Source organism: Calypte anna, chromosome 2 (genome assembly GCF_003957555.1).
Source record: "Calypte anna isolate BGI_N300 chromosome 2, bCalAnn1_v1.p, whole genome shotgun sequence".
Taxonomy (NCBI): Eukaryota; Metazoa; Chordata; class Aves; order Apodiformes; family Trochilidae; genus Calypte; species Calypte anna.
Window position 1 is genome coordinate 25,263,048 of NC_044245.1, and position 15,218 is coordinate 25,278,265.

At 40.5% G+C, this 15,218-nt stretch overlaps 1 protein-coding gene across 2 annotated transcripts in view; it reads left to right on the forward strand.

The window, feature by feature from the left end:
- Nucleotides 1-15,218, forward strand: part of DYNC1I1 (dynein cytoplasmic 1 intermediate chain 1) — a 186,813-nt gene that overhangs the window by 132,717 nt on the left and 38,878 nt on the right. For both annotated transcript variants that reach the window (XM_030444777.1, XM_030444778.1), the window contains exons 11-14: nt 2,399-2,545; nt 7,223-7,336; nt 10,180-10,313; nt 12,790-12,934. In XM_030444777.1, coding sequence (XP_030300637.1) covers nt 2,399-2,545; nt 7,223-7,336; nt 10,180-10,313; nt 12,790-12,934 — 540 coding nt within the window. The remainder of the gene's footprint in view (nt 1-2,398; nt 2,546-7,222; nt 7,337-10,179; nt 10,314-12,789; nt 12,935-15,218) is intronic.

Below are 15,218 nucleotides of genomic sequence, written 5' to 3' on the forward strand. Positions count from 1 at the left end.
TCCACTTGGCTTCTTTGCCCTGCTTCAGACTCTCCAAAGTTTGTTTCGGACAGACTGAGAACTTTGTTGTGGAATGGCTGTTTGAATTGGGGTTTCTTAAAATACATGTGGAGCCTTGTAGCTGCTGCAGGGTGTACACAGTGGTGGAGCTGTACTATTTTAAAATCATCTGGCTATTTCACTTCATGTAAGAATATCTGTCAGCTTAGTTATAAGGAATGAGAGGGGTTGATTAAAACAACTCACAAAGTCATTAAATGAAGAGATAAAATGTAGAACATGTGCTGTAGGGTCATTTTAATTATAACATATAGGGGATCTGTGGAAAACAGATGGCAGCTGAGTTGTAGCTGAGTTTTAAACCCCTCTTAGCAGTATTGAAGTTCTGTTACTCAAAGGTGGGTTTTCTTATCTGTAAAGCTAATAGGTCCTTTGGAAATGGTGTTTGGAAGCTATCTTTTGTTGCTATGACTGACCATAGTATAATTACTATGCTCAAGTGCTAAGATAGATATCAACTAAAATAGACAATCATGTATACTAATGATCTAGTCATTAAATACTAGACTATATGACAGCAGAGAAACCTAGGTGAAAGCTTTAGTCAGGAAAGGACAGGTCAAAAATGTCAAGTGAACAGCCATGAGAATCCAGAGAAAATATGGAAGAATGAAGGCAGCCTTTCATTGCCTTGGTGATGGTATTTGGTAAAAATAACAGTACCGAATATACTTCTGTATGCTATTTCTACTAAATTAATTTAGTATATAATCTGGCTTTAAACAACAGATATCATGCAGCCACATGAACTCAGTTAAAACTATTTAAACTTCAGATTTTGTTTTGCTCTTATTAACCTAGTTATAGATATCAAGAGCTAGCATAATTTGTTCTAGCCCTGTCAGAAGCAGTTTAAAATCTCAAGTGTAAGAGTTCAAACCAGTCTCTAGCCACTAGAAATCTGGATGAGGGGCAGCAAAGGCAGAAGACAACACATCTGCCTATGTGAAAGTTTTTACAACTCCATCCACTCCTGCCAGAGTCATTGGTCAGGTAGACATTGGGTCTGGTTCAGCTTGGCAGATCCTGTGTTCCCAATTCAACAACTTGACTTAAATGTCTGCAAAGCTTTTTATGCAACTGAAATATGGTAGTTAACCCTTTGAGATGCTTTAGAGAATCCACTGAGTAAAATGGATTCATACATAGGAACATCACCACCCCAAAATATCTAGCCATTAAACTGTAGCAAAGCTTTTTTTACCAAAACTCATAGTAAAAAGCCAGAAAATTAACTTTTAAGAATGTGACCACTAACAGTGAGTCCTGCTGTGTAGCTTGTAAGCATTGCTAAAACTGCCCATGAAAAAATACTTGCTTTTGTTTGCCAAATGTCTTAATTAGTATGTGAGTTCTCAGGAAATTCTGTGAATGCTGTAACTTTTGCTTTCCAGTCTGCATAGAAGAAGGATATAACATCCAGGATCATTTATATAAAAAGGGGAAATAATTCCTTTGAAAGAGGATGAAGGATCTGAAGGAGTTACAGCTTTGTTGCTCTTGCCTATAGCTTGTTGGCACATGAAAGTTCTGGTGACTGTTCCCTTGAGAACTTCAGATGTTGTATATTACTTTAAAGAGACTGGAAGGCAGTAGTTGGGATTGATACCCACCTCCATACTGGCTTGTGGGACACTATAGCAGGTAGCCAGGGTAACTGTTACACCAGTCTAGCTCCTCAGAATCTCCAGAGAAAGAAAATGTACAAAAGCAACTCACCTGTCATTAAATGAGGGAAGACTCATTTTTACTCAAATATTTAAGGGCAAGTGTGATTCCCTCTGCTATTAGAAGAGGACCTCTCTGTAGCAGAGAAATCAGTCAGCAATTCAACAATGGAGATGTGGCTTGTCAGCTGATCCTCTCAAGGAAGCACAGTTTGAGGTGAACTTTGAAGGATCTCTCACAAACTCACCTCAAATTGAGAGTTACAAGCTAGTGGAGGAACAAGGAGAGAGTTCTCCCTGATGGGAAACCATGGGCCAGGATGCCAACCTCGGTTGGGTTAAACCACTGGTTACTAAAGTTCTCACTTTTGGAAATGAAATGAAGCACTTTCCCATCACTGTCATGGAGAGACTATTGCAGGTTTGTAGCATCATGCTAAGACTCATCCTGTGGTGCATATTTTCCCTAGGACCAATGCAAATGCATGAGTGTGAAAATTAGCTCTTTGCACGTGTCTTATCAGCTGTGGCAGGATTACTGGATTGCAAGGAATATGAATAGGGCCATATAGTGATTTCAAAAATACAGAATTATAATTACAACGTGTTTCCTTAAGGAGAGAATTGAAAATTATTTGATAACCTCTCTCTTTTCCTCTGTTTTACTCCAGTCCTCCGTGATGTCTGTGTGTTTTGCCCGCTTTCACCCAAACCTGGTTGTTGGTGGAACATACTCTGGGCAAATTGTCTTGTGGGATAATCGCAGTCACAGGCGCACTCCAGTCCAGAGAACTCCCTTATCTGCTGCTGCACACACGGTAAGGATTAAATTCACCTCCTCCTTTCCTTAGAGGAAAGGCTCGGCAAGGAAGTGGTGCTGTCTACTTGTGTCCACAGTGCTGGTTGCCAAACAGATGAGAACATAAGTGTGTAGTAAGTTAAGTTCTTTCCTCAGAAGGAAAGAAATAGGTAAGAGAGATGTACAACCACCTATTGTAAGTGCTTAACCATCACACTTCATATAGTCAGGCGAGGAGATTACCCTCCTTTTGAGGAAGAGGGCAGGATCAATTACAACACTTTTTTTTTTGGCACTGTGACTCTAGGTCTGTTTCCTGTAAAGAGATCCAGGTCACTATATGGATTTTGTATCTCTCCATCCAGCTGAATTTGAATAATTTATTGTTGTCTTGTTGTACACAAGTTTCTCTTCTGAACCAGATTAGGCACCTACCATGGTCCCAGTGGAGTCCTGGCATTCTTGAAGACAGTGGGGCAGTTTCCTTCTGTTATCCCATAGAACAATACATAAATACCTGTCATGTTCTCCTACTCCAGGCAGGGCCATAGGACAGAGCCTGCACAGAGAGGGGGAGGTTGTTTCAATAGAATGACATGGAAGAGCATTTTGCTGACACATAAGATACCTGCAGATGTTGGCACAGGGGTGGTGCCTGGGAGGTATACAGAGAGAGCATTAGCACAAAATGCCTGAGAAAGCAGAGAGGGTCTCTGTGATACAATGTGTGTTGTAGAAGACTGTTTTACATTACAAAGTACTGATATTGTGCTGGAGAAAGAGACAAGCCTGGATTGCCTGCTGAAGTGTCCTCACTCTGCCATGGCACTGACCTCCAGTCCACCCTGCACTAAGATGCTGTGTATTCTGGAGCTCCCCTCTTTCAGAGTTTGGGCTCAGGCAGCATCTTCATAAGAGCTGGAAAGTGTTACTCTGCATTTGACAAACATTCCTCATCTTGGGAATGAGCTTGGGACCATTCCTGAGTGCAAAGCAGATAAGAAAATACAAGCTGAAAGGAGGAGAAAAAATGTAATAGCATGATATAAGAATGCAGAAAAACGCAGATTTCCTGAAACATAAGAAACTGAACTACATAAAGCACCCTGAGAGGTAAGATAATAATCTTGTTCTCGTATAGTGGAAGATCAGACAAAGTGATCTTTTGCACCTCCAGCTTTTACAATTCTTCGATTCTTATCTTCGGAATTTGCAGGTCAAGGTCCAGCCTTTAGTTGACTGTGACAACATAATCCCAGAGTTAAAAGACAGCTCTAGAAGCCATGCCATGTGAATTAATGCAAAAGATTCAGTGTGGGGCCAGTATTATGATGGCAAGTCTCTTGTATTAAAAAATGACAGGTGTGCATAGACATGCTTAGTGGGCCAGGCAGTACAAATATTGTTCCCTAAATTTCCACTATCATGAATGTTGATGTAATAAACTAATAATCTGTGCCATGGGTTGCAACTTCAGCGTTGCTTTTCATTTCCCTAATGTTTTTGCTCATTTTTATGCCAGTAATGTTGTTCAATATGCGTGAAGAGAAAGAGTGTCTCCTGGAAGTGCAATTTAGAGATGTAGCAGACCAGAAAACTAGTGGCAAGAAGTGACTATCACTGTAAATTGAACAACTGGGAGTCAAAATCTAGTGGAAGAGAAAAGATTAATGGGAATTAATTTGTTTACACTCAAAAACTTTAACGACAAAATCGTGCTTCATGCAATTATATATTAAACTAGTTTTATTTTTGCAATGGAACAATATGTAATGTTTCGCTTGTGACAAATATACTTAAATTACTTTCAGTCGTGGATGGGCTGTCATGGACTGGTATAAATAAGTCTTTACACAATCTAACCTAAGATAGCATGATGTTTTTAAGGACTGATCACATTTCACAATAAAAGAGTGCTTACTTTAAATTTATATATAGGAATCACTTACATAAACTGTAAATGAAGTCTTGGATGCAAAAGGCTGGCTTGAATCCTAGATGCTGAGAAAAAAAAAAGAGGGTTGAATTAAGACAACTCTACTGAAGCAATATTATTTTATGTACTGCTAGATATATGAGTTGAATAGTCATTTTTTAATTTGAACTTAGCCATATGTGAAAAGAGGATTTTTCTTTTTCTCACTTTGTTTATTTGAAACAGATAGCATGTGTTGTTGTCACTGACTTAAACCTTCCTGAAGTTTAGTATCACTGATTGCTGCCTGGATTCACCAGGAAAGAGAATTCTACCCACAGCTTACTCACTAATTTCCTTTCACACCCACCACACATCTGCACTTGGGACAACAGGAAATTTTAATTAAGACAAAACTCTTTTGCATGATGATTTAATTTCCAAAATAAATAAAAGCAAGCTGGCAGCAACCCTTTGAAAGGAAGGAGCCTGTTCAAACTTTCTGTTACATAGTCTTTTTCATCCATTTTCCTTCTGTCTTTTCATTTCTGCCATTAGTTTTATTGTGCATGAAATTGATGGCTGGTAGCCCTGATTAAAGCCAGACCTGGCACACTTAGGTGCTGCTGGAAAGACATAGCTTGCTCTCTCCCTCCCCCTGCCAAAAATTTTCTATATTCTGCAGCATGCTTTACCTTCTTCCTGCCCACTCTGTCCCTGTCCATTTAGACTACTAGAGATCAAACCACCATGGAAAAATAGCTCTATGCTTATTTCATGTCTCAGTATGTGCTAATTGTGTTTAGCACTGGGGATATTAGCTCACCATTAAGCAGCAAGAGGGTCCATTGTATGAGGCCAATAGTGTGATACACGTGAGGGACAGATTTAGGTCCATCTGATGATCTGGGGGGTAACAAGGTGCCTGATAATCTTGAAAGAGAAAAATCAGCATCAGAATGGACCTTGCAACTCACTGATGTGTATAGGTAGTGTCCAACCATGAGGTGTGATTTCAGAAGCAGCTTCTGAGTCATAGAATCATAGAAAGTTAGGGGTCGGAAGGGACCTTGAGAGATCATGCAGTCCAACCCCCCCTTGCCAGAGCAGAGTCACCTACAGCAGGTCACACAGGATGGGCTTTGAATGACTCAAGGGAAAGAGACTCCACAACCTCCCTGGGCAGCCTGTGCCAGTGCTCTGTCACTCTCACAGTGAAAAAAATTCTCCTTATATTTATACGGAACTGCCTGTGCTCCAGTTTATAACCATTGCCCCTTGTCCTATTGTTTGTCACCCCTGAGAAAAGCTTCACTCCATCCTCCTGGCACTCACCCCTTACAGATTTATGAGGTCAAACACTGATGAGGTCACCCCTCATTCTCCTCTGCTCCAAGCTGAAGAGACCCAGTTCCCTCAATCTTTCCTCATAAGGGAGAAGTTCCACTCCCTTCATCATGTTGGTCACTCTGCACTGGACTCTTCAAGCAGTTCCTGGTCCTTCCAGAACTGAGTGGCCCAGTCCACTCTTGGTGTGTGCACACGCACACACTGCATTCAGATGCTGCTGGTTTTGCACGTAGGGAGGTGGCATTTACTGGGCCCACTCAGGTATTGAACCTGAGAGCTAGCCAGTGCTCTGAAAATTCCTGCTATTCCCCACTGCCTGGGTAGGTGACCTCCAGCTTGATCTTCAAGTCTAAAATAAGTGGTAGTTCAGCCATTCCTTCCAGCAGGAGCAAATATTAGGTTTCTAACAATACATGGAGTTGCCTTAGAAGCAAGGTAGGTATCTCTTGTAAGTTAGTTCTACTCTTCTTTAAAAAAGAAAAGTATTAGAGAAAAATACTTTTTCTTCCAAGAGACACAGGTCTTCATCAGTAAAAGAGGTGGAGAAATACAATTCTGCTTTGCTTAACTTGTGTATATGTCTGACCCTCCATTCAGCAATATCACTTTTACTGGTCACTTGTTCACTCTGACTGACTTTTCACTCTGGAGACTGCTGAACTTGAAGCATGTCTCATATGTCACCTCATATGATGCTTCAGATTCAAAATGATACCAGATTCCTTAGGAAAGGAATAGGCCAAGTTTCATTACTGTGGAATTACCAAGTGGAATTCAGTCTCCATGGAATGATTATGCTGTGGTGAGCCAGGTGTAACACCTTACATTTATTCAGTCCATATTTACAGTGACAAATTTTAAAAGGTAATTGTCCAGTGCTGGAGAATGCTAATGTACTTGTCCATGTTTTTCAACTGGAGTACATTTGCAAATATTTAGTGTGCAAGCCAAATTCTGGAAAAGTTCAAGGTTTATGCAGCTCTTTTCTTGAATAAAGTTTTCATTTTTATTCCATTTGTACAGCTTGCTTCTTTCTGCCAGTTCTTTTCAGTGTCAAAACCATCAGGAGAATGATACATGTCCCTGTGGGTGAAATCTCATCCACATGTTTCAGTATTTTCAAAGCATTACTCATCTGGGTTGTTTTATTAGGGGGAAAATGAAACTTGGAAGACATTTTCACCTCCATAATATGCCTCTTACAATTTAAATATTAAAAAAAAATTTAAAAATCAAACCCAAACCCAAAAACAAAACAACAACAAAAAACCCATGCAAAATAATTCCTATCTGGCAAAAGCTGAATCCTGTATTTTTCAGGCATTATGTAACTACTTAATCATTCTTTAAAATAGCATCTGAGACGTTAGAAGTTTTGTTCATGAAGATGTGAGAATGGCTCCCTGATTTCCAGTGTTCCTGTGTTTTCAGCATCCCGTGTATTGTGTGAATGTAGTCGGAACACAGAATGCCCACAACCTCATTACCGTCTCCACGGATGGCAAAATGTGCTCCTGGAGCCTGGACATGCTCTCAACTCCACAGGTGGGTTTGTTTTCACCTATAGAGCAAAAAAAAAAATAAATCATCTTTGGTAGAGCAGGATACCTACTTAATGGAACACATCTCCTAAAAGCTAAAACCTCACGTCCTATACAAACTAAAACCAATGGATGCACTTGAAAGAGTATAGCTTGCTTCCAGCAGTCTCTGCTAAGAGCCAAAACCCATTTCCTTTACCACAAATCATGTAATTATTGTAATACATTAATACATAGGTCAGTTTCAAGTGAAAATGAAATAATCCATTTTAAAGCACAGTAATTACAGAAGTCGCCTGTGGTATAAATTGTACTTACTCTACAGTATTGTTCAACAAATAGGGACTGGACTGCACTGCTGCTGAACACACCCTGGGCACTATGGGTTTCCAAGGCACACAGTCAGAAAGCTTACTTTGCTGCCTGTCTTCAGTAGCCAAAAAACCAAACAATGCAAACCAAAAGTTTTAGAAATTATTTCCCTCCTCTGGAATGCTTGCTACTATTGTCTTCCTTTCTCCTCCTCTGTATCAGAAATGAAGGGAAACTCAGGAAAATTGTCCAACTCACTAGTCATTGTAAGAGTGGAAATTAAACAAAATAAATCTGATGCTGAAAAAATCTATGTAAAACATGTTTTAAGTATTATTTTCTGGAGTAGTAAAATTTCTATTCCAAAGCATCACTCATTTTTTATATATAATTTCTTAGAAAATAAAATTAATATCATTTTTGCCAATTATCATGGGATCTGATCATGTTTCAAAACGCTACATAGAAACTCCTCTTAATCTATTTCTCATCCGTTAATCATTAATCATAATGTGCAATTATTATAGAATTATTTGCTTTCCAGTGTCGAAACAAGACATGGAACTCCTCTGTCCTAACCTTAGCTATCTAAAAGTTAAGGCCATGCCAAGCCTAAATTAGTAATCTGAGTTCCCTTTAAACTCAATGTAGAGAAAGACTGGGGACTTCTAGAGGAAGTCTCATCCCATCCCATCCCATCCCATCCCATCCCATCCCAGTGTGAAATAGCACTTCAGACTACCACCCTGGGGTACAGAACTGTCAAATCTGAGCATGGAAGGGGCTTCTGGAAGTCATCCCATCTATTCCCTTACTCAAAGTGAGGCCAGCTTCAAAATTAGAACATGTAGCTCCTGTTCATCTACGGCAACAGCATGGGCCTGGTAGCTGTGTCCTGGGGCTTTGAGACATCAATAATCTTTTAGAGTAGAAGTGGAGGCATCTAAAATGACCCAGACATCTATTTAGGCACCTGAATCTCTTCCTCAGTTTCTCACTTAAACATCAAGAAGATAAATCCCACCCTTATGTATTCACTTACTGGAATACTAAATTTTGAAGCAGAGATTTGTGACCATCTCAGTTCCAGTACTACATCACTCAGCTGGAATTCCCCTGCTCCAAAATGGGCTTTCAATAGAAACAGGAACACACCCCACATTACACTGAAGTTTGGCCCATGGCTTATGGTGATCTAGAAAAGAAAGTCACAGGACTTGACATCAAGCTACATGTCATGGCTTTAAACTGGGAGGGGTAGAGTGTTGCTGATGGGTCAGTCTGAAACTATCCAAAGTCACAGATCCAGAGCACTCATGTACAGCCATGGTGTAAGTGCTGGGACAAGAGAGTCCACCACAGTATCTGGCTGTATTTCCAGAGACATGAAATGATTATCTCATCCCTAATTTTCACAGGAATATATATATAATACACAGGTGCTCTGCCAATGCATTTTCCAGGTATTGGTTTGCCTTTTTAGTAGAACTAAATATATTCCAAAGAAAGGTATAAGCCAAGCTAAAGTATTCCTCTATGGATTTGCAGCCATCTCCTCTCACAGGGATGCCCACTTTCTTTAACTATAGAAAAAAGCCCTTCTGAGAAAAACACTACAGGCTTTGGCCCTAGCAGAATAGCAGCTTAGACATTTTCAACATAGAAAATATACCCACTTAAATAGCTAAAAAATGAAAATTGCTAAATCATTCAGTCCCTTTGTGTATTCTTGGGTTACACCATTTAGGCTGAACAACCAAAAAGTTGTGTAAAATCTGCTCAAAGTGAATGCCTCTTACAAGGGCCACAAACTGTTCATGATGGTTGTACTTGCAATAGCAAAAATGGGCACTCTGATTCAGTTTGAAATATAGCTACCAAACGGACAAAGAAAATACACTTCCTGATTTGTAGCTTGATGGTGGAGTCTCAAGTAAGTGTTAATGGTCACCCATTCTGACCAATGGTCAGAAAATCCCTGAAAATCAACACTTAGATTGGTCATAGTGACAGCCCATAGCGACAACCCCAACTTTTTAATTTCTTTCTGCAAAGGGACAAATGGCACAATCTGATAAATGCCTCAGGTGCACACAGTATTACATGTTTCCAGACAAACAATTGATTACAAAAATGTTTGTAAATAGAAGGGTATTGCATGTTTTATTAGAGCCTGGGGCTAGCAAGTGTAACCATTAAGGTATTATCTTTTGTTTCTGCACGATTAGATTTTAAATTTTCACCTGTCTTGTCTGCCTGATTTAAGGTGCTGTAGCAAAGACCAGTGCTTTCCAACTGCTCTTAAATATGTGATAGTGATGGGGGTGATAGGACCAGTGCATTCTAGTTTGTGACATTGCATCTTTTCACAACATCCTATGTAGAAACCAGAGTCCTGTGGCTGAGTCAAATGATCTTTTCTTCTGTTGCTGCTGCTGCTACCCTGTGTAACATTTAGAAATTAACTAGAAAAAAAGAAATCCCAGCCAAACAAAAGGATGATTGCAGAATAATAACAAAAATCTCTTTTGGTAGGAGAGCATGGAGCTGGTGTACAATAAGTCCAAACCAGTGGCGGTCACAGGAATGGCTTTCCCAACTGGAGATGTCAATAACTTTGTTGTTGGCAGTGAAGAGGGAACAGTCTACACAGCCTGTCGTCATGGAAGGTAAAGTTCAGCATTAAATAGTATTAAATAGTATTGTGTATCTGTGTTGATGTGAGATAGCCAAATGTGTGTGGAGAGTGTTTCATGTTTTTTCTCTTGGGAGAATGGTGTCTTACTTTGCACCAGCAGGACAGGAGTCACCTGACTTTGAATACCTGTGCTACAGCCTGTTATAATGGGGGTAGTTACCCCAGGGCTCCCTGTGTAGTTAGTGGGAAACAATGACTGCTCTTAAGATTTGATTTCCTTTACCTTTTAAAGACATATGCCTGAAGAAGAGATGACTAGGACCTCAGAAATGTCTCTTTCCCACCAGTGAGGTGAGACAGAGGTCTAGACAGCTAGCTGAGATGTAGGTAACTATGTCTGGGCAGGTCCTTAGGAGACAGTTTTGGTGCAGGGTAATCAGGCCTAAACCACTCTCAGGAGATGGTAATCTGCTTTATTTTTTACCATTCTCAGCTCCAGCTTCAGTCTCCACAGGCTTACATCAGAGAAAAGCCCCCATGGGCACACATGCATGTGAGACACAGGTTTTATGGCCACGCAGTGCTGGGTATTTCCATGCAGAAATGTAGGCTGTGGCTGCACAGCCAAACTAGAGACTGAGCCCTGCTGGCCCCACTCTCAGAGGGCAGTTTGGACATGCCCATCCTATCCAGGAGGGCAAGAGGGTTTAGTTGTAAAGCCAGAAGCTAAGCACCCTGTTCTCTCTCTGCCTGGGCTGCCACAAGGCTGTAGTTTAACACTACATGTTGCTTATTTGCTCCCTGTAAAATCTGCAGGATGCTAGCATGCTGTGTTAGCTTCTGGTAGTAGTTTCATCCTCTAGGATGCTTGAAAGGCCTTTGTAAAGAGCAAACCTTTTTCACTCAGCTATTTAGAACTCACCCCCACTCTTCAATAGTTGGCAATATTATCTGAATTAATATTTTATCATATGCTGTGTTTCTGTTGACAAAATAGACATCAAATACATGAGTTTAAGATTGTAAGACTTCTGTTGCACACTCCTAGTATTGTATAAATACTGTTTTACGTGTACTTTGTTCAAAATTATGTTTATTTTTAAATATTTTCATTTTAGCCTGTCTGCTGAGAGTATTGCAAAATTGTGTCTATTTAGGCATTATACTGATAGGCTGTGGGGTGGGCTGATGGTTTGAATTAGTCTTAGGCTGATAGTATAAACCAAGCCAGCCCAAGGGCATTTCCCACTTCTGATCTTTCAGACATGCCTGGTTTGTCCCTTACAAGAGGAGGAAGGTTCCAGGTCCTCTTTTTAGCCCACCTTTTTAGCAAACCTTCTACTGACCATCAACAAACACACTTCTTTTCTGCTTCTGGCTGGTTTTCCTAGAGCTTTTTGCTATTTTCAGCAGCTCCTGTATCCTTCAGCCTAGCACAGGGGAGAGCCAAATGTTGTTCTGGAAAAAGTTGTGTCAAAGCACAGCAGATACCCAGGATATTCTCGGTGCTCCAGAACTCAACTTGTCCCACTGATGACATGGCAAACAGATGGGGATAAAATCAGAGGTGTGCTTTATACCCAGAACTGCTCCAGCAGATGCTTTGAGGTCTGGCAGGGGAGGGCCACAGGGTCATGGTCAGCAGGAGGGGTGAGGGGACACCACAGTGGCAAGATGAGGGACTAGTTTCCTCCAGTGTAGCTCCTCATCCCCTTGGGGATGCTCCATTGACACTGGCACAGGGCTGGCAGACTTGTCAGAGCTGTGGCTATTTTCACTGTTTTTTCTTCCAGTGGCAATTTTTCTGTAATGTAACTTAAAGGGCAATTTCATGATTCCCCTTTCTGTATACAGAGTAAGAGAGCACCAACAACTGATATGGTGTCATTTGCTTCCAGGAAAAAGAAAACTGTGCACATCTTGCTCAGTATTGTATTTTTCCTTCCTTATAGCTATTCTAGCCACAGGATGATGAAATGCACATCTACCCTTGTTGAAAGTAAAGACTGCATGATACCTGATCACAGTAGCACATCCTTCACTTTTTGTGGAAAAGGATTTGCTTCCTAGTGACTTGATTGACTGCTGTGGAAACTTATTTTAGATATTTAAGAGAAAAATAATTGCTCATTATAACTCATTAAGATATTTGCATTTTTATTTTAATGGTTATTCCTTATGATAATGGCATAAGCTACAGTGCGAGTATAATTTAGAGTTATTTTATAGTTATACATAAAATGTTATTTCAAGCCACAGTAGCAGAAAGTGTATGTAAAATGACTAAGTCTTCAGAAGTAAGAGAAAGTCTCTCAGTGCAGTATCCTAAGCATTAATTGTGTTCACAGCAGTAAAACTCTGCAGGCAAAGGCCTCACTGAAAGGAGAGAGATTTATAGATTAAAAGGAACTTCAAAAGAAAACAGAACCCTAAGAGTAAATAAAATTTATCTTAAATCATCAGATGTTAAATCACCCTCTGAATTCAAATGTCTCTTCTTCTTGCAGTAAAGCTGGCATCAGTGAAATTTTTGAAGGCCACCAAGGACCTGTCACAGGAATCAACTGTCACATGGCAGTGGGGCCAATTGACTTTTCCCATCTCTTTGTCACATCATCATTTGACTGGACAGTCAAGTTGTGGACCACAAAGGTGAGAAATCCAAGCTGGGCTGGGATGGGTAGTGATACTTGTGAAAATGCCATTGTCAGAAATATTTCATTATTGTCTATATCAGCTGTTAAGAATCAATTACTTGACAAGGTGTGCCCAGAGCAGGTGTAGTTATAACATTTTACGTGAGACATATACCTTATTTAACTGTGTCAACCATATTCTCCCTGAGGAGTGCCCCACCCTTTAAAGGAAGTTTCATCTGGCCTGCACTTCAGCATTAAGCCTAGTGCTGAGCAATTTCACTGGGCAAGGAGATGAGGATGTCTTGTGCCAAAAGTCATCAAACAATCCATCTGGCATTCCCTGACAGGGAACAGGCTAAATTGCAAAGCTAATACTATGCACCATGGTGGTTCAGCAGCAGGAAAACTTTCTTCAGATGAAGCAACAGGGGAAGAACATGTACCACTTAGTGCAATCAATAGCACTCATGAAATTGATTGCTGGAGGTGACTGTGATAGCTAAAAAGTATAAATTGTCCCAATGACATTAGACACTGATGGCTGGAAGCAGGGAGGAAACACATGCTGGAACTTACATTCGTGACCACCCTGGATCTGTTACTGAATACTCAAGGGACATGTCCCTGCAACCTCTTATAGGAAGAGCCCTATGAAGAGTAGAAATGAATATGCATCCTATGAAGGTTTGAAACCCCAAATCGCACAGAAATATGAATATAGGGTAATGACAGCAAGAGTGAAGCCTGACAGACTAGACAGATCAAATTGTTCCATTGTACAAGCTGACTAAATCAGAAGAATGAGAGATAAAATCGTTCTTATAGAAATCATCTAAACATTTTTTGTCATACACCAGAGCAGAGAACTACCTTACAAATGCCAGGCTTTTGTATTAACTCTGTTTTTATGCCTGTGTTTGGTTGCACCCAGCAGACTTCCAGTGATGGAAGCTAACCCTAGTCAGGAAGTATCTCAGCATGTGTTCCTCCAAAACATCAGTGCTTGGAGATGCTAGAACAGATGCACAACAAATGTAAATACAGAAATGATCAGAAGGGCTCATGTTACAGCCTTGTGCTGGAAACAGAAGCACAGTTACCTAGACAATAACTTGAATCAGGTTCCACAGTAGTTTCACAATGCATTTGTTAATGGGCAGATCCAATGTGCATACTAATGAACAGATCTCATTTCCTGATCAAGAGTGCTCATGGCTGACAGCTTTTGTCTTGAGTGTTATATTTAAAAAAACTCTTATAAGAAAGAAAGGTGCATGATTTACCCAATAGGCATGTAACCTTATACATCAATAGACCCAGCCTTAGCCAGTGCAGAGAAGGGGTCATGGGCAGACTTGGAATGGGCCTCAGAGGGGTCCTAGGTGGTAAACATCAGAGAAGGCTGCAGGATAACCAAGTGATGGAGAACTAAGGTGCTAGCTGGTTGGGGCTGGTGAGGCTGTGTCCCAGACAGTGGTCACTGGTGGCAGAATACTGGAGTATTGAGGCTGAAGCTAAGTAAGGGGAAAAGAATTCATGGGGACTGGAGGAGAAAGAAGAAAAGCAGGTACTGAGCTGCAAACATACATGTCTAGAAAAGTCTAGAATGAGTATCTGACCCTCAGCGTGAGGCTGAATATGGCAATAAGGGTCTCAACCATCCACAGTTTGAAAGAAATTATAGTAGTGGGTAATAAGGCCTGGTTTTTATTTTAAACTCCTGGGACTTTAGAAGTTAGCAGTAACACTAACACAGCATATTCTGGGCACAAAGACACTGCAGTTAGCAGTTATGCTTGTGGGAGAATCTAGTGCCAAGAGTTTGGTCACATTATATTGAATACAGTCAGTTTTCAAAGAACAAAACCATTTACATTTCTAATATCTATCAAGCTGTGGCTCATGTGGCAAGAGGAGCTTCCTGAAAAAGTTATTTGCCCTATCTGATAAGGGCTGTGAAGTGCATGTGACACATCACAGCACCGCTTGGAGCTGGAAGCCACATTGCTGTATTGGATCACTTGCTCTCTTCTGAAGCAGATTTGGGTACTGCCCCACTGTGAGGACATCCTCTAAAACATTAGATAAGGTCTTCAACTGTGACAAATATTTTCTTTTTCTTCCCATTTGACTCTAGCAGAAGTTTCTTTCCATACTGTCTGGATAATCCTCTTGGCTGGAGCTATTTAGGGCTCTTTTTGTTCAGTTCCCATAGTCAGGACCCAGTCAATCAATGGGATTTGAACAAACCCATCAGCATGTTTGATTCTTTGAAAAACAGGGAGGATTGATGTGAA